At 50.9% G+C, this 23,116-nt stretch overlaps 3 protein-coding genes across 3 annotated transcripts; 1 reads left to right on the top strand and 2 right to left on the bottom strand.

Annotated features, from left to right (window-relative positions):
• Positions 1 to 2: 2 nt before the first annotated feature.
• Positions 3 to 8,307, bottom strand: TAO3 (Cell morphogenesis protein PAG1; the record flags this gene model as incomplete). The annotated part of the gene is made up of 2 exons (XM_024470386.1): positions 7,974 to 8,307; positions 3 to 7,726 (listed from the first exon to the last, which is right to left on the bottom strand). The coding sequence occupies exons 1-2, from the start codon at positions 8,002 to 8,004 to the stop codon at positions 3 to 5; spliced, it is 7,755 nt and encodes a 2,584-aa protein (XP_024321602.1). The 5' UTR covers positions 8,005 to 8,307.
• Positions 8,308 to 14,487: 6,180 nt separating this feature from the next.
• On the bottom strand, positions 14,488 to 17,226 carry VC83_06799 (uncharacterized protein; the record flags this gene model as incomplete). The annotated part of the gene is made up of 1 exon (XM_024470387.1): positions 14,488 to 17,226. The coding sequence occupies one exon, from the start codon at positions 17,224 to 17,226 to the stop codon at positions 14,488 to 14,490; it is 2,739 nt and encodes a 912-aa protein (XP_024321601.1).
• A 2,388-nt stretch (positions 17,227 to 19,614) lies between these two features.
• Positions 19,615 to 22,685, top strand: NCP1 (NADPH-cytochrome P450 reductase). The gene is made up of 3 exons (XM_024470388.1): positions 19,615 to 22,044; positions 22,116 to 22,394; positions 22,569 to 22,685. The coding sequence occupies exons 1-3, from the start codon at positions 20,260 to 20,262 to the stop codon at positions 22,584 to 22,586; spliced, it is 2,082 nt and encodes a 693-aa protein (XP_024321614.1). The 5' UTR covers positions 19,615 to 20,259; the 3' UTR covers positions 22,587 to 22,685.
• The last annotated feature ends 431 nt before the right edge of the window (positions 22,686 to 23,116 follow it).

Genomic DNA, 23,116 nt, shown 5'->3' on the forward strand with positions numbered 1-23,116 from the left:
ATTTAAAACCCACCCCCCTCTACATCCCCTACACCCACCCCCTTCCCCGCCGCCTGCCCCCCCTGCCTCGACTGACTCAAATACTCCCTCGGCACCTTCGGCACCATCGGACTCTTCGGGACCTGTACCCCCCTCGCCTCCATGCGCACCTGCTCCCTCAACCTCTCGCTCTCCCTCGTCCTCCCCCCCGTCAACCGGCGCATCCCACTCCGCGTCTGCTGCGCGAGGGGTCTAATCATATTCTCCAAGAAGAAACCCCCCTCTCCCGGTGTCACGCGCCCTTCTTCCCCGTCGGAGAAGACTTCAGCTGCGTAATCGTCGTCGGACATGAAGTCTGGCTGGTGCGAGGATGGCGCGGAGGGTGAGGTAACGGAGCGAGAGTGCATGCTTCGCCGATTCGCGGACGCGGGCTGCTTGCTGAATGCACCGGGGTTCATAGAATTAAAGCTCGGCTGGCGACTCATGAGTCCGGGCCGCATATCCGCGAACCCGTTCTGGAAAGACGTCGTGCTCGAAGTGCGACCTAGTGACTGAGTTAAGATCGGCAAAGTCTGCTCATCGTACAGCTCAGCGCCTGACTCGAACTCCCCGCCAAACTCGGTGACGGTGCGCGAGGAGCGGCCGTCGCTGGGGGGGCTCTGGAGGCTGTCTTCGAAGAAGTCGTCGAGGCTGTCGAGTTTGTTGACGAGGTCGCCGATGTTGCCGTCCGTGCGGACCTCGTCGGACATCATGGTGTCGGCGCGGTCTTGGAGGGGAAAGTAGCCGTATTGGAACTCGTCGACGTGAAATTCAACGTCTGCGTTGGGGGCGGCTTCGTGGTCGGTGCTTTCGGCGTTCTGGCACATGTAGAAGGCTGCGTGGACGTTGGATCTTGTCGTCTCTGCGTGCTTGGCTGGCATGGGGATGGACCAGCCGGAGTCTTCGGGGATGCCGAATAGACTCTGAGTTCTCTCGTATTCCTTGCGGATTGCATTTGAAGATCTTCCACCCGCCATACTCATTCTGAGATGGTGGTCATCCATAGGCGTACCTGTCATTGTCATGATGCAATCAAGGACTTCCAGTGCCTGAGTGCAAAACTCAGTCTGCAGCAGTCTCAGCAATGGCGATATCATATCCGGACCATGCGAGGCGATCTCCGGCAGGCGCATATCGATCTCTGGTATGAACACGCAAAGTATGCGCATCGTATTAACCTTGAACCAAGGCAAGCTATTTGTCAAGAAGCCCATGAGAAATTTGAGCGCTTGGAAGCTCCATCTTGGGAAGAAATTGTCTCGGAGAGCAGCTATAAGCTGGGATAGGAAATCCTTGCTTGTTCGATACCTAGATGCGGCGAAGCTACCCAGAGTCACAGAAATCGTCCCGCAAGCTTGAGAATCCGCTACCTCTGCTAAAATCCTCGCGTTTGCTGCAATAGCGGGGTCGATGACGCCTTGGTCCATTGAGTGTAGGAAGCTCGGGAAATTTGCTAGGATCGCAAAGAGGAGTCTGTTGTCGTTTCCAACGAGGTCTCCGCTGGGAATTTGCACGAGCTTGTTGAGAGTCACCAACGTCTGATCCAGACACGAGGACGAGCGAAGGCCCTTGTAGACGAGCGGCTGGAGGCCCTCAAAGTTTCCGTCCCATTTTGGTGGTTGGCCTTCAGACAACATCATCACCACCATGGCGTCTGACAAGTCCAGCTTCAAAAGTAGCTCATCCAACATCCCCAGCGACTCCATAAATTCCAACTCATTAATAGTATCCAAGCACGCACACGCCGTCCAAAACAGCTGAGGGAACGTAATCAAATCCTTGGGCTCCAACTTGCTAATCAAAGTCTTCAGCGTCGTCAAAATCTCCATCGAGAACGTTTGAATCTCGGCATCCTCATCGGCAATTGTGTTTGACAACCGTGCAAGCATGTCAGCCAGCATAGTCTGGTCCAGCGACGTCAGGATACAGCGGAAGATCTGGAAAGAACGGCATGCAAGATGGCGGACTGGGCAGGAGGTCGCCCACGTCAATGATAATTTGCCCCATTGCTCCTTGATGCCGGGATATGTCACTTCAAACGTATTGACAACCTGCGTCGCGAAGTTTTCCATGGCAGTAGGCACCTTGTTGTCTCGGTCATCGACCTTCCCATTCGAATCTCCATACGCCCAAACGATCTTCGAATCGTGGCGTCTAATTGCTTCAATGAGATCCTCAATCTCTCTCTTGGACGGGACAGTCGTCTCGTCATCAATACGAGATATCACCAGCTCGTGGATAAGATGGATAAGCATCTCTCGCGCCTGGTCTTGGACAAGGGGCGTGTAATGGTCCCACAGCACAGTGACAACCTGCAGTAAGAGAGGCACACTCTCCGCCAGAAGATGAACAGGCGCTACCATAAGATCAACCAGCAGTATGAGCGATAGCTGCCCAAGCGAAAATCCGGCCTGTTTCGCTCCCACAGGGAGAGCCTCGGAGAGCTCAGCAACATATGGCATAGCGCTGGTATCCGGTGGTGTCGGGGGCGTTTCTCGTTTCTCGTTAGGGATCATAGCTTTCGGCGTAATCTGCATTAAGAGGAACTCCACAACCTTTACGCCCGCCAGAGTGCTTGATAAGAATACGACGATCTGCTTGGCGTACTCGACGAAATTTTGCTCGCGCCGGTCTAGACATAGGGATATGTTGAAATCGAGAATGATCTGTACATTGCCAGCGTGCGGGCCAGTTGCCAGAGCTTGCCAGAGAGCTTGCACCTCGTTATGTAATGCGCTGCTTGATTTGATCGTGATCTCGAATAAGTTTGCAAGTAGCACGTATGATTGAGCTGTAGGGCCGCCATTGGGGTCGACTTGTAGCTTGATGGTCTGAATCCAAGGCAATATCGTAGCGACCATGTTCTGTTGAGCCATAGGTTTGAGACTCTTGAAATAGACTGTAAATTCCGAAAATATCAGGAACGCAGAGTCGGAGTGGTGCTTTGCTAGGCGCATCGATATCTCGAATTGGGCACGCTTGTAGACTGCCTTTGTCTTGTCGGAAATACTGATATCGAAATCTTGGATCTTCGAGTTCCGGTTCTGGCGCTCCTCGAGGGCGCGGAGGACCGTGGTGGATTTCGAGCGGATCTCGCTCTGGTCGCTGCCCAACGTGTACAGACCGATGCCTAGCGTCCGCCAGAATGGCACAAGATAGTCTGGGTGTTCCAACAGTACTTGTGTGACCACTTCAAAGTAACTATGTAGAGCCTTTGGCACTTCAGCAGTGTAGCAGCGCGAGATGGAGTGCTCTAAAAGGTATGGATACTCTTTATTATGCGTAATAAGATTTTTCAGAGCCCGTCTACCGATGACGTGCATGCGATCGCTTTCAGTGCTGAAGATGGCGTCGATCCAGAGTAGCATTCTCCGTAGGTCGAATTGTAAGATGGCTTTGCTTTCTGTTGTGACACTAATCGGCCCACCACACAACGCAGCCATGGCACTGAGGGCTGCAGTCCTAAGACTATTCTTCTCCTTCTCCATAGCTGCGTTGATGGTCGGGCGCTCGCCGATTGTCTGCCGATCGATCATGCTCTGCTTCATGATTTCTTCTCTGTGCTGGATCTGCACCTGGTTGGGCGAGTAGCCACACCAATCCTCCATCAGTGCGAATGAGGATTTGCGCATTTCGAACGTCATCCAGCGTGATGGATCCTTTGTCCGATTAATACCCTCGAAGAGCTCTTCCATCAGACCGCAGTAGTGGCGTCGCAGTTTCTGGAATTCCCAATCCATCTGCACCTCGCCGTCCATCAAAAATAACTTGAGGTCCTTGGCATATACAACGAGGTTGTTCAGGATCCAGTCATCTGCGTATACCGATTCTTCTCTGAGGAAGTGTGCGGTTAGGCGATATACTTGAGTGACTTCCGTCCGCAGAGTGTCAGTCCGCCTGCTCCGTCGGGAGCTGCTGCCTGTCCTCTGGTGTATGCGAGCTCTGGCATCGTCATTGCATCGACTGACAGCGTCTTGAAGTTCTTCCAATAATGTCTTGTAAATATTGATATTGATAGAACCGAGCGCAACGACGACAGCCTCACGCACAGAAGGATGTCCGACTGACAACAGCGGCAGAATGTACTTAAATAAAGTGCGAGCAGAGTTGATCTTAGGCTGGACTTGCACCGTCTTGGAGCCGTTGCGCAAATGCTGTTGCATCTGAGTGGCTGGTTGCAGTTGCGGACCACCCATCTCGGTCAGGGTGGTGCAAGCGACAATGATGTATAGCTTCCACTGCTCTACCATGACTTCTGGTGGCGTGGTCGATGGTCGGAAGCCTATCCTCGACCCGCTGCCATCATACTGATGTTGGGGTGTTCGAGCTTCCGACAATGCTGTGATACCTTTGTACATTTGCAGAATGCGATCGCAAATCAGTTCGCGACCCAGAGTCACAACCACAGGGCAGCGGCCATAGCTGATCTTCATTAAGTTCGGGAAAATCTTGAACCATAGTGTGGTATCATAAGAAACGTCGCTGCTGCATAATTCGACAAGGGCGCTTTGAGAGTTACTCCTTTTCAATCCTCTTTGAAGCCTGCTCCGTTCGGCAACGGTCAAATGCTCGTCATTGAAGCTCATGACGCGCGCGGAATCGCCTTCCAGGATCTGAATTAGTCGGACATTATCTTGTCCAAGCGCTGCGTCATACTCCGTGATTAGACGCAGAACGGTTACGGCGAAGCTGCGAACTCTTTTCGACTGTGAACATAAAAAGAACAGGCCATGCGATTCCACTTCCTCGACGTGCGCCCAAATACCAGAGACATCAAGGGGTGCCCCGCGCTTTTCGGTTCCGGTTTCGTCTGCGCCGGTTCCTGCAGCCTCTTTGGACCGAAGTTTGATCTCTTCGATCCATATTTTAAGTAATTCGACATAGAGCTTCAGAGTATTCTCTACGTGGTTGGGGCCAAGCATGCCGCCATCTGACATGGTAGAGTATTTGTCGTCGAAAGAAAATATGAAACGGGCAAACCGGATTGTGACTTGCTGGGCATGCGACTGGCGAGCGATTGACTTGATTGATTGCGCAGACGAATCTGCAATTCGCTGCTGCACATGAGCAGTACCAGTGCACAGAAGATTGATCAACGAATTGAAGGGTATGTCGGCAGATAAGCACCGGGGCAAAGCTTGGACTGCCACATGTAATAGTTCATAATACCCATGTCTCTGTTCTACTGGTGACAAGATATCGTCTCTGCGAGAGAAATTGAAGGAGTCGACGATTGGGGTTTTTGCCGTAGGGGAATTAAATTTCTCGTCAAGGACAGCTTGGCCACCAAAGGTTTCATCGCAGATGATAGTTATCTTTCCAAGGATTTCACAGAAGCGTTTATAGTAATCCTTGGCCACATCGCTGAGGCATGATGTTGCAACCGGTCGAGAAAGACGTTCGGCCCGTTCTTTTGCCAGAGGTTGCGATGGGATGCGCTTTGGGCTTGCCAGGATTGGAGATGTCGGCAGCCTCTCGCTGTGTAAATTGGACTGGTAGGACTGCGGGAACGGAGGTCTGCCCGACTCTCCCTTCTCAAGGTCGGCCATTATAGCGAGGAATGCGCGGATCCCAATGACCATTTTCTCTGGCTCCAGCTGGTCCACCCTGACTGAATGGACGTCTTTCCCAGGAGCAAAACGATCCGAGTTGATTAGAGGAAAGATGATTGTACGGAAACAGAACTCCTGGTGTTTGAAGCCAATAATTCTTATAATCTCGATCAGGGGGTCCACTATGGACGGATCCATTGTGTGTGTCTTCTTCCCTGGCGGTAGCACCATCCTGACAACTTCTTCAAGTTTTCTATATGTGGCGTTTGGCGGGTCGGTACACCTATTTACATATGTCCATAGGAGCCTTGATATCACCTGGAGACAGCTCGCTCTTGTTAGGCGATCCTTGAGCTTCGACTGCAAGGGTAGTATGAGCTGAAGCCATTGAGTGTTGAATGTCTCTGGTGGCGAAGCACATAGAACTGTAGCTGTGAGAGGGAAGGCTATAGGCCAATGGCGAGGTTTGGCCATCATGGATGCGAGTCTTTGGCCAATAGTGACCAAGACCTCCGACCACTTTGGGACACTGAGCTCAGTCCCTGCGTCAACAGCAGCTATCGGAAGCAACATAACATCCAGAACCTGGCAGTAAGCATATTTGACTCGCTGGCCGTGCGACTTGGTAAAAGCGCGACCTAACGATACCATGAAGTCGCATGATTGTTCCCAGGATGCTTCTGGGTAGGTCTTGATGCGCAAATGTTTCATTCCACCCAGAACAAGCTCCATCCTGCCTTCTATTTCGCGATTGTCTTGATTTCTCCCTTCCAAGTCGAGCTGCGACTTCTCTAAGTCCGCAATGAATCGTCCCGTAACGCTCTGGAAGTTGATGTTGCTCATGACACCTAAAAGTTGACTAAACAGATGCCAATTTGCAAGTTTTAACGGTGATGATGCTAGAGATTCCGTGTCGGCTATCTTCAGCTGACTGAAGATAATGCCTTCTAACTTTTCTTCCATTTCTGGCGTGATCCGTGCCAGCGTGCTTTGGCCAATAACCTCTGTGAGAACCCTGCATAATATATATATAGACACAGTCGACCGACGCTCTGCTTGAGCTACGCTATTTTGCATGGTCGCAAGGGAGAGGTTCGGCTGTGTTGTTGTATCCGCAGGTTGTCCTGGGTGTCCTGGCTCTGTATTCCGCCTTGATATTCCGCCGCCAACCGCTCCAGTGACATTTCGGTATTGTTGGAGCTCATTACGGGCAGCACTGGCAGCATCGCTCTTCTTTTTCCGCCATAACATAAGTGTATCGATTAACGGCTTCGGCTTCTGCGCAGCAATATGCCCCAGCGCAGATATAAGTTGGTCGAAGTTGGGGTCCGCAGACTGGCCGCATATGCGCTCGATCTGCGGCTCAGGCTCGAGAGGGGTTGTTATACATTGACCAATCTTCTCGTCGGCCTGCGCAATGAAGGAGGTGAAAAGCACATGTAAAGCGTATTCGCCGACCGGTTTGCTTTCCTCCTTATAATGATGCCGCGAGTGGGAAGGGTGGTGCCCATGTTCGCGCCTTCCAGCTCCGCTGTGCATGCGTTCTATCCTCTTCTGTGTGTGCGTATTGACACTGTTCTCGCCCGGCGACACACGCTCTGGTACTGATGTTGTGGTCGAGCTGGCAGCACTTGTGCCGAACGACAAGTTCGAGGACGGACTGGCAATTGAAAATGCAGACGGCACATCGTTATCCGCTCGTCCCATTGTTGGCGCATCCCCGGCCGCAGACCCCGCAGCCGCGATTAACTGGGAACTAAGGGGCACAAGGCTGCCGTTCCCGGAGTGTTGAATCCCATGGACGATCGACGTCTGCCGGTGATGCCCGTACGGCATGAGTTTAAGCTCTCCTGAGCTCTCCACGCTAGCGCTTCCAGCTCGACTCCGAGAGGGTGTATATCGAGGGGAGAGGCTTCCGAGAGTATATGGGTCGGATGTAGGCGGGTTTCCTGTGCCCGACAGTGGTGGCAGCTTGTGTGGTGACGGTTCCCTACCTGAAGAGTAGGGCGTGTTCGTGCCGTCCGGTCGCCCCCCAGCCCTCAGCGTCGGTATGCCTTTGCCGTTCCGGTTCTCAGCATCTGCATTCGGCGCATGTCTGTGAGCTGTCTTCGAGGGCTCCTGGGGGTTGCGATCAGGCGAAGGTTGTAATAGTGGAGCTTTCGTACGAATTCGAGTTAGCAATGCTTTCTACAGCGAACAAACCGCAGATCGCCTGTGCATCGTTCAACATTGGCCCTAGTTAAACGCCGGACAAAAAGTGGCCTACGCATATCCCGTGTGGCAGGGCATCACTCCCGTGACTGGATTGGGCAAAGGCCAGCGGCGTCTCGTGACCCGGGACGGACTGGTGTGGCGGGGCTTGGAATTTCGAGGGAAACAGATGGGGGGGATATAGGCACTCACACATTGTCCCTTTTTGGTCAGATCTGATCATTCTTGCATGTCTACCGAGGTCATTATTATTGCCCAAGCAATGCGACAACACGCATCACTTTTTAGTTTTCGATAGGATAAAGTAATTTTTTATAAAAGTTGAGGTTATGTTGATTTGAATTGAGATGGGACATCCGCCCGGCGATAGCGGCTATAGTAGTGGGTGATACTCCATACTCGGTTGCGCACTGGGGGGTTGGGTTCTGACTCGGGCCAATTGGGCTCTACTGGAGACGCGCTTGGTCTACAGTAGAGCGATTCAGCAGTGTTCGACAGTCGTCGGCTTGACACTGCCTAATCCGGTGATGCCAAGCAGTACTAGAGTACTACTAGATTATATTAGTATTAGAGCAATAGAATCCTTGTTTAGTACTTACCATACCTCCTAATTAGGCAATATCAAAAGTTTGGTGATATTGACTGTATTGATCAGTGTAGAAAAGTTGGATTATGATCGGTCGTTAGATAATTCTCCCCTTCCGGCCATACCCCCTACGGCGTTCCCTTTTTAATCCCCTATGTGACTAGAGCCCTTTGTTCCCTCTGTAAAATACTGGCCTTTGATAAAATTTTCTACTTCAGTAAGTGCTTTGGAACGGTGGGGGGAGAGGTGGTGCCGGCTGGAAAAAGATACATCACAGTACATCTATTGCCATACAAATATATATGTAAATGGAAGTACCTATATATACCCTTTTGCGACTGCCACCACTGCAAATTACTGTAATGGTGGGTGCACCAGATGTGTAATGGTGGGTGCACCAGATATGAGAATCTAGCCACCCAAGGAAGGGATGAATTTACTAAGACAACACACTGTCTTAGAAAACAGAGCCAAAGGGTCGTAGCTTAGACTATTCCACAATGCAGCAATCAGGTGTGTGATGTAGTGAAGTGGTTCAGACAAGTTGCAACAAATGTTGAGTCTGGGAACTCAGGGGTAAGTCAGAGGTTAACACCTCACTGACTTTTCAGAAACAAGGAGTAACAAGATGAATGCTTGGAAGCTTGGAAAAGACGTGGAAGTATGTGATAGTCGATTTACTGTATTGTCTGCTTGCCCTTTCTTAAGGAAAGGGCAATCCTATTTATGCTAAAGGAGTGTAGTTCTCTCATTTTCCAAGACTTTCCATGATTACCAGGCTTGGTAACTGTAGTCGACATAAGAGAATCCCATAGAACCATCTCTTAGGTTCGTAGCCTATAGGAAGTAAAAGGAGGTCCAAGGTCAGAGTACCCCTATAGACAAATTATGTCATAGACAAATTATGTCATAGACAAATTATGTCATAACTTAACCAATCTTGTGGGTAACTAAAGAGCGATGACATGTAATGAATCATAGAGGTTCGTAGGAGCTTTTAGAGCTATCGTTCATGCTCCTAGGCCTCTAGTTGGTAGAGATATGTCATGTGGTAGTATGAGTGATGTCATGTAATGAATCATAGAGGGTTGTAGAGATATGCTATTGTCACGCATCCAGGTATGGGCCGTATCAATATGAGGCGATGATGATGTTATTCTTCTATCTACTGTTGGAGCTCAGGCCATAATGATCCTGCCTCGCCTAATCGTGTTTCTGGTGACTAAGCAAATACTGTACACCCACCCCCTCCTGGGGTTCCATCTTCTGAGCTTCGTAGCCCTATAACCATGCCCTAACCATAGCAAACTGTGACTCAATCGCGCAAAGCAATATCAGCTCCATATGCCGATTGTCCATCCCACAGCTTCATCCTGAGTGGGACCAGCCTCCGCAAGAAACCAGCTCGCGAAGATCCCACAAAAGTCCTCATTCGGCAGACCAATTCAAGCAATCTCATTCCAAACTCAAGCCAATTCGTTCACCCTGTCAGCCATACCAGTCTGCGCCCTTAGCATCTGATTCTCGTTTCCTAACCGTATATTCTCGACTGCTTCTTGTTCGATGATCTCCTCAAAAGACGAGACCAACTCCTCCATTTCCTTCTGACTTTGATGAACATTGTCACGGATCCGATCCTTCAACTTCTTAATCTCTGAATCCCTTTCCTCCATCGCCTTTTTCACCAGCCGTCGTGCCTCTCTCTGAACCAACGCCGGAACTTGTTGTTGAGCTCGCAATGCTCTTCCTTGATCCACAACAGTTTGTGCCGCAAGGTTGAGTACCTCCTTTCGGACAGCCTGAATCCGCTTCATTCCTAATTCTTTCCCCGTTATCTTTCTCAGATCAAACTCTCCACTCACACCTTCGATTGCAGCAGCCAGTCCTTGCACTTGAGAGAATGTGTGCATCACCGGTGAGACGCCAGCTGGCCGCGGAACAAATTTGCCATTCATATCTCTGCTTGGGAGGAAATCCTTCGGGGCCCTTTGGTACACTTTGCCCTTGCTGTTGATTGTGTATGGGAGATCTTCGTGTGTGTCCTCCATACCCAAACACAGAATTCTCGCCCTCTCCTCTGATAATATTTCATCCCCATTCTTGTCTAGCGATTTCCGGTACTGCCAATACGGCTGCCTCAAATGCCCCCGGTATGTGTATGCATATGGCGCAGCGCAGTGTCGTAGGTACCCAGCGGTTTTGCCGAATGCCTCTCCTTTCTTCTTTCGCGGAGCGACCACGATGTCTCGACCGATCTTCAATACTTCAAGCACATCAAGCCTCTTCTCTTCTGGGATGGAGCTGGGATCGATTGGAGGAAACATGAGCTCCCTTTGCGCCTGAGTAGGAGGTTTCTTGTGAGGGTTCTTTGCCCCATGCGTCAACTTCTGTGGCCGAGTAGTGATAAAATTTCCCATTTCGGGCTTTAGATCAGTTGCCTGGGGAATGGGTCGGTCTCTCTGCGGAAGTATCGAGACTGACATATCCACCTTCAACTCAGAGACTGTGCGTGCCTCTTTGAGAACTTCCCGAAATTCCGGCCATTTTCTTTTCTTCGACGGAACTGCGCGGATTGACATCGCTCCCTCGTCTGTCGCGCGGGTGGTTTGGAAATCCCACCTTTCAAACTCATCCAAATCAATTTCAGATGCATCGGGTATGTCTTCCTCATGATCTCCTTGTGACTCCTCATCTCCTTGTGACTCCTCACCCTCTCTCCCCGACTCTCCTCCTGCCTCATCCTTTTCCTGACATGGACCCTGTGTCATGGCCATGCTCACGTACGCCCACTTCTCGAGGTTCTCCATCGCTGACATTCCTTGTGTCTCTGAGCTATGCTCATCCTCTGCCTCCCATTGCCCCCTACGCAGCAATCTGTCCCGAGCATCCCTCCAGCTCATTAGATCTGCATACTCTTCCCGATCACCCTTCCCCATCTTTTCTTCAAATTTCCCTCGTTTCCACACCTCAACTTCCCATAGTAACTCCAGAATCTCAAGCCACTGGATGGTGCACTTCCGAATCCCAGTGCTGCGGTTTTCAGCCAGTTTTCTTCCATTCTCTTGGTTTTCAATCCGTTCGCCTTCACCGTTCTCATGCATCACAAGTGTCATGAACTCCCATTTGATGGGTTGAAAGAGATCCTCCCGTTGCTCTCGAGACATTCGGAAGACTCGTGTCCACAACGCCCGCAAGTCCTCAAAGTCCGACATCTTCAATTTGCCTTGGTGATTCTCAGGCTTGCCCATTTCGCTGACTTCCAATTCCTCATTTCTTGATTTATTTGGAGAGGTTGCCATAACTGAGTTCTTGGTGAAGTTGTTGGTTTCTTGTTCCGAGACTTCCGGTCTGTCTGAACTGATGAAATTGAATTCGTCTGGCGAGAGAAGAAGTTCCTGACTGCAGCGCACGCGTTTTGACTGCAGAAGTGAGGTTGGGTGTTTGCTGGACTGAATTCACTTCTCCAATGGGTTCCTTGTACCGCTCGAGTTGACTGTTGAATTTCTTGTGCTGATAGAGTTGACTGCGAGAGAGAAACAAGCTTCTTGACCAAATTGTTTGATGTTGTAGTTGGAAGGTTCAGGACAGAGGAAAGTATCCTCGAGAACAAGAGGTTGTCAAATTTCCGACAAGTTGGGTTGGCTATATCGAAGGACTAGAGGTAATCGAGACATTCCAGCTGGCGACTACGTGAACTTCACGAATGCCCCTATCACGCGGACTACGTACCCCTTAGGGACGATACCCGTCCCATATTCAGTAGCGCTATGGTGTTGCCAAGATGGCTCTGTATCCATGGGCGCATTAGGATCATATACTATGATCGATTTGCCTTTGCATGTTATTTTCCTCTCATCATCCACTGCCGGAAAAAGTTTGACGCCTTTCACTTGTATGTAATCGTCTTCAGTTTCCTCGGACATAATGGACAACTGGTGATATGTTGCCAGATAGCGCGTGGCGCCGCGATCGACAACCGAGAAATGAAGAAGAATAGTGGACAGTCGATCGGGTGAACGCAGCTGGCAACTGCAGACCCTGTCGAGAAGAGGGAATAGACGTATATATTGTGTCCTAAATGCCTTGGTTGTGATCGTGGATCCCGTGTTCACCTTGGTCCTGAAGGGTGATTGCGCCGGTTTGGGAGAGGTAGTGAGGTTGCCAATCTGCGCAAACGCTGAAGGGTAAACTTCTGGTGAGAAGGTAATGGACGACGGACTAACGGGCAACAGCGGGCGCGACGGCAGTATAGGTCGGACGAAGTCTATTGGCGGAGCTGGCGGAGCTTGTTGGCTAATAACTAAGTCATGGTTGTCGCTCAGAAACAGCTTGGATGGTGTCTGAAATAGAAGTGATGCAAAAAGTGAACAAGATTCTCCAGAGTGTCCGCTCCGCCAGCGTCGTCGTCAACAAAGTGAGCGAAAGCGCTCACTCCCGGCATGACATCTGCCAATGCGGGCTCTGCATCTGGCGCAGGGATGGGACCAGTGACCAAATCCTTCAACCGTGCGTAAGTTCCTGGTGACCCTGTTAAGCCCTGCCCCATTCGGGCATAACAGAACTGGCCGAGACTCGAAATAAATGCAGTCTTGAATTGATGCTCCCTGGCGATCTTCACGGCCCAGTAGCCGTGGAGACCGTCAGCACAAAACATAAACCGCAAATGTTCTTGCCCGAGCGTACGCAAGATAGGCTCGATTCTTCGAGCAGGGTATTGTGACTTGATAGTTGCATTGTTTAATGGTATAAAATTATGTACAAGTCTCAACTGCCCCGAAGTCTTCTCCACGAATCTGCAGCGCGCCGCCCATGGTGACTCACAGTATTGTATAATTTGTGCAGCGAGAAGTTTCGGAAATTCTTCGCGCTGCCAACGAACCTCACGGTCCGTATAAATTTTCAGTGTCGCCTTTCGGGGAGGAATGTGATCGTGCGTGGGGATGTAATGAGTAACCAGATTTGTGGCAGGCAAATCGCGAACATCTGTGGCGAACATATCTCGCCACGTATACAGGCATCGTCCAACAAAATCAATGTCCTCCTCAGAGGTGACAAGCTCAGCGATGAGTCTCTCATTTGCCTGAGTCCACTCCCGGATGTCTTCTACTGATGCTTGCGACATCTCTCTCCGGTATTGGGCTGGTCGTTCCTTGGTAGGAAAGTTGTATCGATCCTCTGTCGCGAATGCTCTCTGTTCTTCCTCACTTGAAGCATGCATGGTGCAAATGTGGTAGCACTCTCCGCACAGGTTGACGACTGGGAGAGCAGCTTGGGAAGCCTGAGGGGATTCATGCAATTCATTGTCAGAAGCCCTTGATGCCTTTGCTTCTCTCATGCTCCCAGTTGCATCGACTGGCTCCATCAAAATTCCACATTCGTAGCACTGAGCAGAATCTAGGGAGTTGCCCTCATTCCACGGCTGCCTCCTAGGTGAAGAATCTGGAGTGTCATCCTCTCCCTCATTAGGGGCCCAAGGAGCGACAGCAGAAACATTTCCCGCGAATATGTGATAGAGGGGATGGCGGCTCAATTCCCGGTGACTCCCTGCAACCCCATGAGCTCTCTCTACAATTGAGATCCCATGGGCAGGCAACGCGATGCCTGCTGTGTGTGCTGCACGTGGGCGACCAGTTCTCTCCCGATCCAGAGGCTTCAATCTCCGACCACTCCCCTTGTCTTTCCCGTCTCGTGCATTCGACCTATGAGCAGGTATGCCTTCATCAATCATTCGGCGTGCCTCTCGAGCAGCCTCCCCAGTCTTCCCTTGGGCTCGTTGAAGAATCTCCGACTCATCTGCATACTGACTGTCTGGTGCAGATGGACAGGGTAGAGTTCTCATTTCAAGAACAGCACATTTGTCGACCGCGCGCTTTGCAGCCCATCGTAGCGCATTCCGCGCTTCCTCAAACTCCTGTATCCGTCGATCTAGATTTCGAAAGCTTTTCCTGTCCTCTGGCCACAGATCCCTGAACCTATCACTCCAATCTTCCTTGCCGTTTCCCTGATTCCCATATCGCTCTCACCTCCTCCGAATAACTTGTTCTCTCCGTGATTCCTCCCCATGCTCCCCATTGCCTGAGATTGTCAGGTCTTTCCGGAAATTTGTGGGCTGGGCAGCAGTTATTCTGGCATCCTGCGGCCCTGCTCTTTTCCCGCTTCATGATATTGCTGGAGTAGCAGTTCCATGTGAGGATCCTCGGACTCGTAATCTGGGTCAGTGGCTTGGAGGAGAGCTGAAGTGGCCAGTTGCTCAGCAAGTTCCGAAAGTCTCTCATCAACCATTTCATCCGACTCTTCGTCCCACTCTGGGAGTTTTACTGGCAAGGTGTTCAGTGGCTGGGGAAATCCTAACCCAGGTGAATTCAAAGGACGCTTTTGACATTCTGGATCTCGATCAAAGTGAGCCTTCAAGGAGACTTGCGGTTGAGCATCCCCAGATTTTGGAACCTTTCGCGGTTTGCCGTCTGAACTGAAAATGAAATAGTCGTTGCTTCCATAATCTCCAACTGCCTTCACTTGATTCAACCACCCACGACCCAAGAGAATATTATAAGATGTAGTTCCGTAAATGACAAAACATTTCATCACCCACTCTACTCCGGCAACTCGAATGGGTAGGAGGACATACTCATCAAGTGGGTGAATTGAACCGTCGGCAGTGCGCATTTTCCACCCTGATGAATCAGAGTGCCAGACGCAATCGAGTTGCTTGGAAACCTTTGCACTAATGAGCTCGATTGAAGATCCGCCATCGACGAGGACCTGATTCACCTCAAACTCGTCCTGGTTGAGGACAGACCTGATTGAACAGATGGTGTAGAAGCAGGGTGGTGGGGTCGCTCCCTGGAATTGCGAGACGAGTCTCAACTTGCATTGGGTTTCCACTGCTTGACTCTGGAGGATGCCTCCTTGAATTCGTCTCCTAGCCTTCGCGACAGGCCTGACCAATTCATCCACTTCTTCCTCGACAGCAGGTGGAGGAGGGTGTCTCATAGTCTGGGATTCCGCCTCTTCCTGGCGTTCACTAATTTCACGCGGCTGCATAGTGGTACCGAACGCAATCTGCGCGCGGACAGTCGGGGACACGTTGATCAGTTGGGGAAAGGATATATCGGGCTGAGATTTCCTCGCGTGCAGGTCATCCCATATATTATACGGGACAGCATCACCGATAGCGCGAATTGGGCGACCGCTTACGAGTGCCTCGATACCCGTGCTCTTTTTTGCGCGCGGCGGCTTGCGTTGAACTCCAGGTACTGGGACAGAAGCATCTCCCGGCCGTACCGTCCCATGCCCGTGCCGAGCATCTTGGGGAGCAAGGGGTGCTTTTCTCTTCTCCGCAGCGTAGGTCTCCATGGGCGGCCGAACATCAGCCGTAGCATTTGAGACGTAGGGTTCCTGGAAAACAGAGACACTTCCACTGAACGTAGTATTACTGACCCGTGAGAAGTCAGACTCCTGATCATACATTCCCACAGTATCCTGATGTCTTTGCCCCTGGCCCAGCATTCCATTGGTTGCTGCGGCCATTTGGGCATCATGGATTGCCCACGTCTTTGCACCTTGAACTGCTGAAACTTCCGTGATCCTCCCTTGCCCTTGGCCAAATTTGTTCGGTGCATCCATGCGGCCTTGCGGTCCAGCATTCATGGAATTGCTTGAGGCCCTCTGGATGGCTGCAGTTCTCTTCTGATTCGCGAAATCCCTTGCAGCTTGCTGCACTTCTTCTGACGCTGGCATGTTTGTACAATTCGGAGCGTAATGACCGAATTCTGCGCATTTGAAGCATTGCGCGTGGATTTTCCCACCTCCGGGTCGATACCCTCCCCCATTAGGTTCAGCAGAGCGACTCTGACCTTGGTTCGCAGATCCTCCCCATTGCTTCCGGGCTCCACTTTGTTGCTGTTGCTGAAGTTGGTGTAATTGCTGATACTGTGGAGGAGGGGCAGCATATGACTCAGTTTGGCGGATATTCGGTTGACTGGTGATCCTCTGCTGCTGCTGCTGTTCAAAATGCTGCACTTGAAATTGCGGCAGAGGGCCTTGGTATTCAAGGGGCACTTGTTGCGGCCTGTATTCCACAATCTGCCTCTGAGCACTGTAGGGTGCTTGATTTCCTCGGGAACGTTGGCCTTGGGATCTCTCCATCACGTTCGCCATTGTTCTCATGAGGCGGTTTGCATTCTTTGACTCTTCGAGAGTTTCTTCGTGAGCCGGCTTTTTTTCAACGTATGTCGGTCCTTGCATCTCGATGACAGTGTCAAGAATCTGCAGAAACGACAAATCTTCCCTCGACGTGAGAGCTCTGAGGATGTTGGCGAAGCCGGGATCGGTCATATTGTTAACAAAGTTATCTGACAAGGTCTGCTCTTGATCGGCCCCAATTCTCGTGTGTATGTCCTTCGCCTCCGCGACATACTCAGCAATACTCCTCCCACGTTGGTGCAAATTGTTCAGCTCAGCTGCAACGCGTTGGCGCAGGGAACGGCGCTGACGGACCTCATCCCTTCCGTATCGCGCAATGAGGAGCGTCGTGACTCTCTTATAATTCGCCTTCTGATCTTCCGCAAGATTTGTCCACCAACGTGCAGGCTCACCCTCCAATTTGGAGAACAGATAAAGCACAAGGCATTCATCTAGCTCCCCATTGAGGTCTGGGGACATCTTCTCATAATCCGACCGAGAGATGGTATGCTTCCATGAGATAGTATCCACGAAGGCCTTGACATCCTGGGTCGGCCCGTTGCTGAACTTTGGGACCTTGATGTCCAACCGATTTATACGTTTTGCTTCAGCGATGAAGGCTCTCTGCTCATCCACCTGAGCTGTGGCCAGTGTTCCAGCTCCAAATCCTGACATTGTGAATGGATCAATCAAGACGCGACTCAGTTCTTCAAGACTAGCGTCTCCATGGGATTCTGACACGCTCAACTCTTTACTTTCCCTGTACCCTGAGAAATCCCAGACCGGTTCTTGATCCGGGAGACTCCCTTCCATGTACTCCGCACACTCACACCTTCCTGACAACCTTCCTTCGCTCGTACAAGCCTGTAGAGGAACTGGAAACCTTGCCGTACCTCTCCTCACACACTCCGAAGACTCACTTTCTCTCACAGACTTCAAACACTCACTTTCTCTCACACACTTCAAACACTCCCTCACTGTTTTGAGTACAGACAACAGTGTTCTCACAGCCTTCAAGTGCTCACACCTCCCCTGAGGCTTCAAACACCTTCTAACACACGATTTTCGAACAAGAAGAACTTTTCTGACACTTTGAAGCTCACACTGACCTGAACACCGCCCGTAAGACCTTGAGCTGTATTCTGAGACCGATGATGAAGAAGATGAAGAAGTTAAAGAAGAAAGATGGGCGAAACACTGAGCTTGAGGACCTCGCTTCGCACCCCTGCACCTTCCGACTTGGGGTCTGGTGACCATCCGTAGCCTCTGATTGGCCCTCTCAAGAGGGCGTACCTCTGACCGCCTCCCGATTTGGCGACCCATTTGAAGTCGCTCCTTCCATTCCCAAATGCTTCGAAAACAATAATGTATGGCGAGGACACACAAATAGATTTCATGCCCCCGATTTTCTCGCGGAAAAGCTTCCAAATTCTGCCGGATTTCTCGTTGGGACTCCCAACAACTGCCTACTTCCAATTTGGTGTTCTGTGACGCTATAGCCGGTGTTCTGAGTGCTGCTGGTGATCTGTGGGCTTCTTCAATAGGTTTGCTGTTGCGTTCACTGAGGCCGGTGTGCTGCTGGTTTTCTGGATGTCTTCAGCTTCAATTGCCTACGGCCCATACCATTCACTCAAAGGTGAATCTCGGGCAAGACCCCCAGTTTGTCACGCATCCAGGTATGGGCCGTATCAATATGAGGCGATGATGATGTTATTCTTCTATCTACTGTTGGAGCTCAGGCCATAATGATCCTGCCTCGCCTAATCGTGTTTCTGGTGACTAAGCAAATACTGTACACTATGTGGTAATATCGGCCCAGTAACTAAGGAGCGATGACGTGTAATGAATCATAGATGGTTGTAGCAATCGTTGAGTAGTATTGCTCTTGTTGTTGGTGTGATAAGCCAAAATATGTATAGTGACTTGTAGGTTTGAGGAGGAGATTTCCAAGTTTGCTCTTGAGTTTGATAGCAAACTGAGTGCAACGAATGTCAGTATGACAAGTACCCCTATAGACAAATTATGTCATAACTTAACCAATCTTGTAGGTAACTAAGGAGCGATGACGTGTAATGAATCATAGACAGTTGTAGAAGCTTTTGGAGCTATCGTTCATGTTCCTAGGCCTCTAGTTGATAGAGATATGTCATGTGTAGTATTACCCCAGTAACTAAGGAGTGATGTCATGTAATGAATCATAGAGGGTTGTAGAGATATGCTATGTGGTCATATCGGCCCAGTAACTAAGGAGCAATGACGTGTAATGAATCATAGAGGGTTGTAGCAATCGTTGAGTAGTATTGCTCTTGTTGTTGGTGTGACAAGCCAAAATATGTATAGTGACTTGTAGATTTGAGGAGGAGATTTCTAAGTTTGCTCTTGAGTTTGATAGCAAACTGAGTGCAATGAATGTCAGTATGACAAGTCTTACTTCCTATTTAGGAAATAGTGGGATTCACGGCGAGCAGGGTTTGTACAGGGTTTATACAGGGTTCCTGGTCAAATTTTCTACACTAACTACATACAGGACTGTCGAATGAGGTGTCTAACACCTGCTGAATCGCTCTAGTACGTACGGAGTACAGTACATGCCACATTGAAATTAGGGTTTAGTATGGGGTCTCATGTCTCTTCGGCCCGCGGAGAAGTCACGTTTCACGTTGTAGATGGGGATAGTAGATAGATTACGTGGAGGAACTTCTCCAAGTTAACTTGGTTAACTAAATTGTTTTGACCCTCCGCCTTGGCATCGAAGCGCACGTGAGTAGAGTCTGCACGTGATTAGACTCTGCACGTGATGATGCACGTGACAGTATGCGTGACAGTGCACGTGATCGATGGGATGGCACTGGTACTCTACGGAGTCCGTTCCAGAAGTACCGTGGACTCGATTCTGTGCTGACTAGAGTATCTTGTTTTTGTTTTGTTATTCTCGTACTCGTACTCGGGTTCGAAAGACCGGTTGCGCTCGAGTTGTTGTTGTTACATAGTATGTACATGCTAATAATTTCACATGCCATGTCATGCCCAGCCATGCCATGCATGAATTTATAATATTTTCTACCGAAAATGCCCAGGCAGCCCCCTATAAGATCCCCATGGAAGCTCGACGATAACCACCCATAAATAATGCATGTGCCGTCTCCGCGTCCATCTGGGCGGGGTGAGTAATCTGTCCTCTTCTCTGCTGTACCAGTAACAGTCAGTACATACAATTGAAACCGGTCTCCAGCACAGCATAACCAGAAATAGTCGTCGGATGTGTGAGAAAGTGCGGCTAGGATTCTATTAATTTTTGGGGTGTTGTGAGATGGGATGAGATGATGAGATGAGAAAGGGAAAGCTGAACAGTCGCAGCTGACTGACCCGTCAACTGTCTCATTATTAATCACTTTATGAAGCCCGTACTCTAGTCTACTATTTTCTACATATTATATTTCTTACTAGCCCCGCCGTGCTTCCGCGCTCGCTATACGGAGTATTCCCCACTGACTCGTGCTCAGTCGAGCTTCCGCCGTACTATATGTACTCTGCACCCCGGCCACTAACAGCCACGGAGACGAGAATCAACGACCAACCGAACTGAACCCCCAAATATATCTCGGAGTTTCCATTCTTTGCCCACTTCCCCTCCACGCCCGCAGCACGTTAAAGGTTTCTGTCACGGACGTCTGTTCACATCCATCAATCCTCGTGCACGCTGCTATCATGGCGAACCTCGACACTCTTGACTTAGTTGTCCTCCTGTCGCTGCTTGCGGCCACCATAGCCTACTTCACCAAAGGCACCTACTGGGCCGTGGCAAAGGATCCCTATGACAATATGGTCGCCAACGCCACTGGCGGCGCAAATTTCGGCAAGACGCGCGACATTGTCAAGAAGATGGACGAGAGCAACAAGAACTGCGTCGTCTTCTACGGATCCCAAACCGGCACCGCCGAGGACTATGCCGCCAGACTCGCCAAGGAGGGCAAGAGCAGGTTCGGTCTCGAGACCATGATTGCCGATACCGAGGACTACGACTACGTGAACATTGATACCATCCCTAGCGACAAGATCGTGATGTTCGTCCTTGCCACTTACGGCGAGGGCGAGCCCACAGATAACGCTGTCGACTTCTACGAGTTCGTCACGGGCGAAGACACCGCTTTCTCCGAGGGAGCGGAACCAGCACTTGGAAACCTCAAATACGTTGCATTTGGTCTCGGAAACAACACCTACGAACACTACAACTCTATGGTCCGTAATGTCGACAAGGCCCTCACAAAATTCGGAGCGGAACGCATTGGTACCGCTGGCGAGGGCGACGATGGAGCTGGCACTATGGAGGAAGATTTCTTGGCATGGAAAGACCCAATGTGGACTGCTCTCGTTGAGAAGCTTGGTCTTGAGGAGCGTGAGGCTGTCTACGAGCCAGTCTTCAGCACAACTGAGCGCGAAGGCCTTGCCAAAGATGCCCCTGAAGTTTACCTGGGCGAGCCGAACAAGATGCACCTGGAGGGAGCTTCCAAGGGCCCATACAACGCACACAACCCATACATTGCGCCAATCATCGAATCAAAGGAAATCTTCACTGTTAAGGACAGAAACTGCTTGCACATGGAAATTGATATCAGCGGCTCCAACCTCTCTTACCAGACTGGTGACCACATTGCCGTCTGGCCCACCAACGCCGGCAGGGAAGTCGACAGGTTCCTCAAGGTTACTGGTCTCTACGAAAAGCGCGATACCATTATTGCTGTCAAGCCCCTCGACCCAACCGCTAAGGTTCCCTTCCCGACCCCGACCACCTACGAAGCTGTTGCCCGCTATCACATGGAAATCTGCGCCCCTGTCTCCCGTCAATACCTCGCAACACTGGCTGCATTCGCACCAGATGAGAAGGCTAAGGCTGAGATGAGCAAGCTCGGTTCGGATAAGGAATACTTCTCCAGCAAGGTCTCGTCGCAATTCCTCAACATCGCCCAAGTCCTTGATTCCGTCGCCCCGGGTGCCATCTGGTCGAACATCCCGTTCTCTGCCCTCATGGAAGGTATCCACAAGATCCAGCCCCGCTACTACTCGATTTCGTCCTCTTCGCTCGTCCAGAAGACCAAGATCTCCATCACCGCTGTGGTTGAGTCCATCCAACTGCCTTCGCGCCCAGACTCTCTCAAGGGTGTAACGACCAACTACCTCCTGGCACTCAAGCAGAAGCAACACGGTGACCCTAACCCGGATCCCCATGGCCTTACCTACGAAATCACTGGCCCAAGGAACAAATACGATGGCATCCACGTCCCCGTGCACGTGCGCCACTCGAACTTCAAGCTCCCATCTGACCCGACAAAGCCCATCATCATGATCGGCCCCGGAACCGGAGTCGCTCCCTTCCGCGCCTTCGTCCAGGAGCGTGCTGCGCAAGCTGCTGCCGGAACTCTAGTCGGGAAGACAATTCTGTTCTTCGGATGCAGGTCCAAGGAGCAGGATTACCTATACGAGCAAGAGTGGGCAGTAAGTCTTACCCCCTTCCTAACTAACACCCATACCCCGCATCCCTTTGGGCCCTAACTTACACACCGCAGGAGTACAAGAAAGCTCTCGGCGACAACTTTGAGCTCTTCACCGCCTTCTCCCGCGATGGCCCCAAAAAGGTCTACGTCCAGCACCGTCTCAAGGAGAACGCCAAGCTCGTCAGCGAGCTCCTCGAGAAGAAGGCCTACTTCTACGTCTGCGGCGACGCGTCGCACATGGCGCGCGAGGTCAATGCCGTCTTGACAACGATTATCGCCGAGCAGCGCGGCATCACCGAGCAGAAGGGTGAGGATGTCGTGAAGTCAATGAGGAGCGCGAATCAGTACCAGGTGTGTTTATGCTTCTATTTTACTTTATTTTATTTTATAGGTCGAGGTGGTGGGTGGGTGGACCATGCAAGGCGGGAGGGAGGGTCGCGTTCTTGCGGCCTGCCCGGTCCGATCGAACGGGGCCATTTCTACACTACCGTAATGCAAGCGAACAGAAGGCTAATATCAACACAGGAGGACGTCTGGTCATAGAATCCTCGCTACAAGCACCTGGACTCGCCTCATTTCGCGACAAGAGAGTCCGCGGCCCGCGGCGGGGCCCAGCCTAGCCAGCCAGCCAGCCAGCCAGCCAGCCAGACAGATACCAGTGATTCAAAACTAGGCGCACATTTAGACCTTAGACTTTACCGAACGGAACGGAACGGATGACACGGAGGCATACGCACACAAAAAAAAATCCAATCACCCATCACCCATCACCCATCATCACCCCAGTACAAGAAACCGCCCCCAATAAACGTATGAGCAAATACGATGACGGGCAACGACGGACGCGAACATGGGACCCACATGCACGCACACACAACTTCACAGAGACGTGTCGCATGCAAATTCCTTCTCTCTTCTCTCTCTTCCCTTTTTCGGAGCAGCGGGCGGTGCTAGCTGGGCTTGCGCAGCGCGGGATATAGGGATATTTTCTTCTGTTTTTGTTCGCTTGTTGGTTGTTGGTTGTTGGTTGTTGTAGATCTATGAATTTGCATCTATCTTTCACTATTCCTTTT

Source organism: Pseudogymnoascus destructans, assembly GCF_001641265.1.
Source record: "Pseudogymnoascus destructans isolate 20631-21 unplaced genomic scaffold scaffold_19, whole genome shotgun sequence".
Lineage (NCBI taxonomy): Eukaryota > Fungi > Ascomycota > Leotiomycetes > Thelebolales > Thelebolaceae > Pseudogymnoascus > Pseudogymnoascus destructans.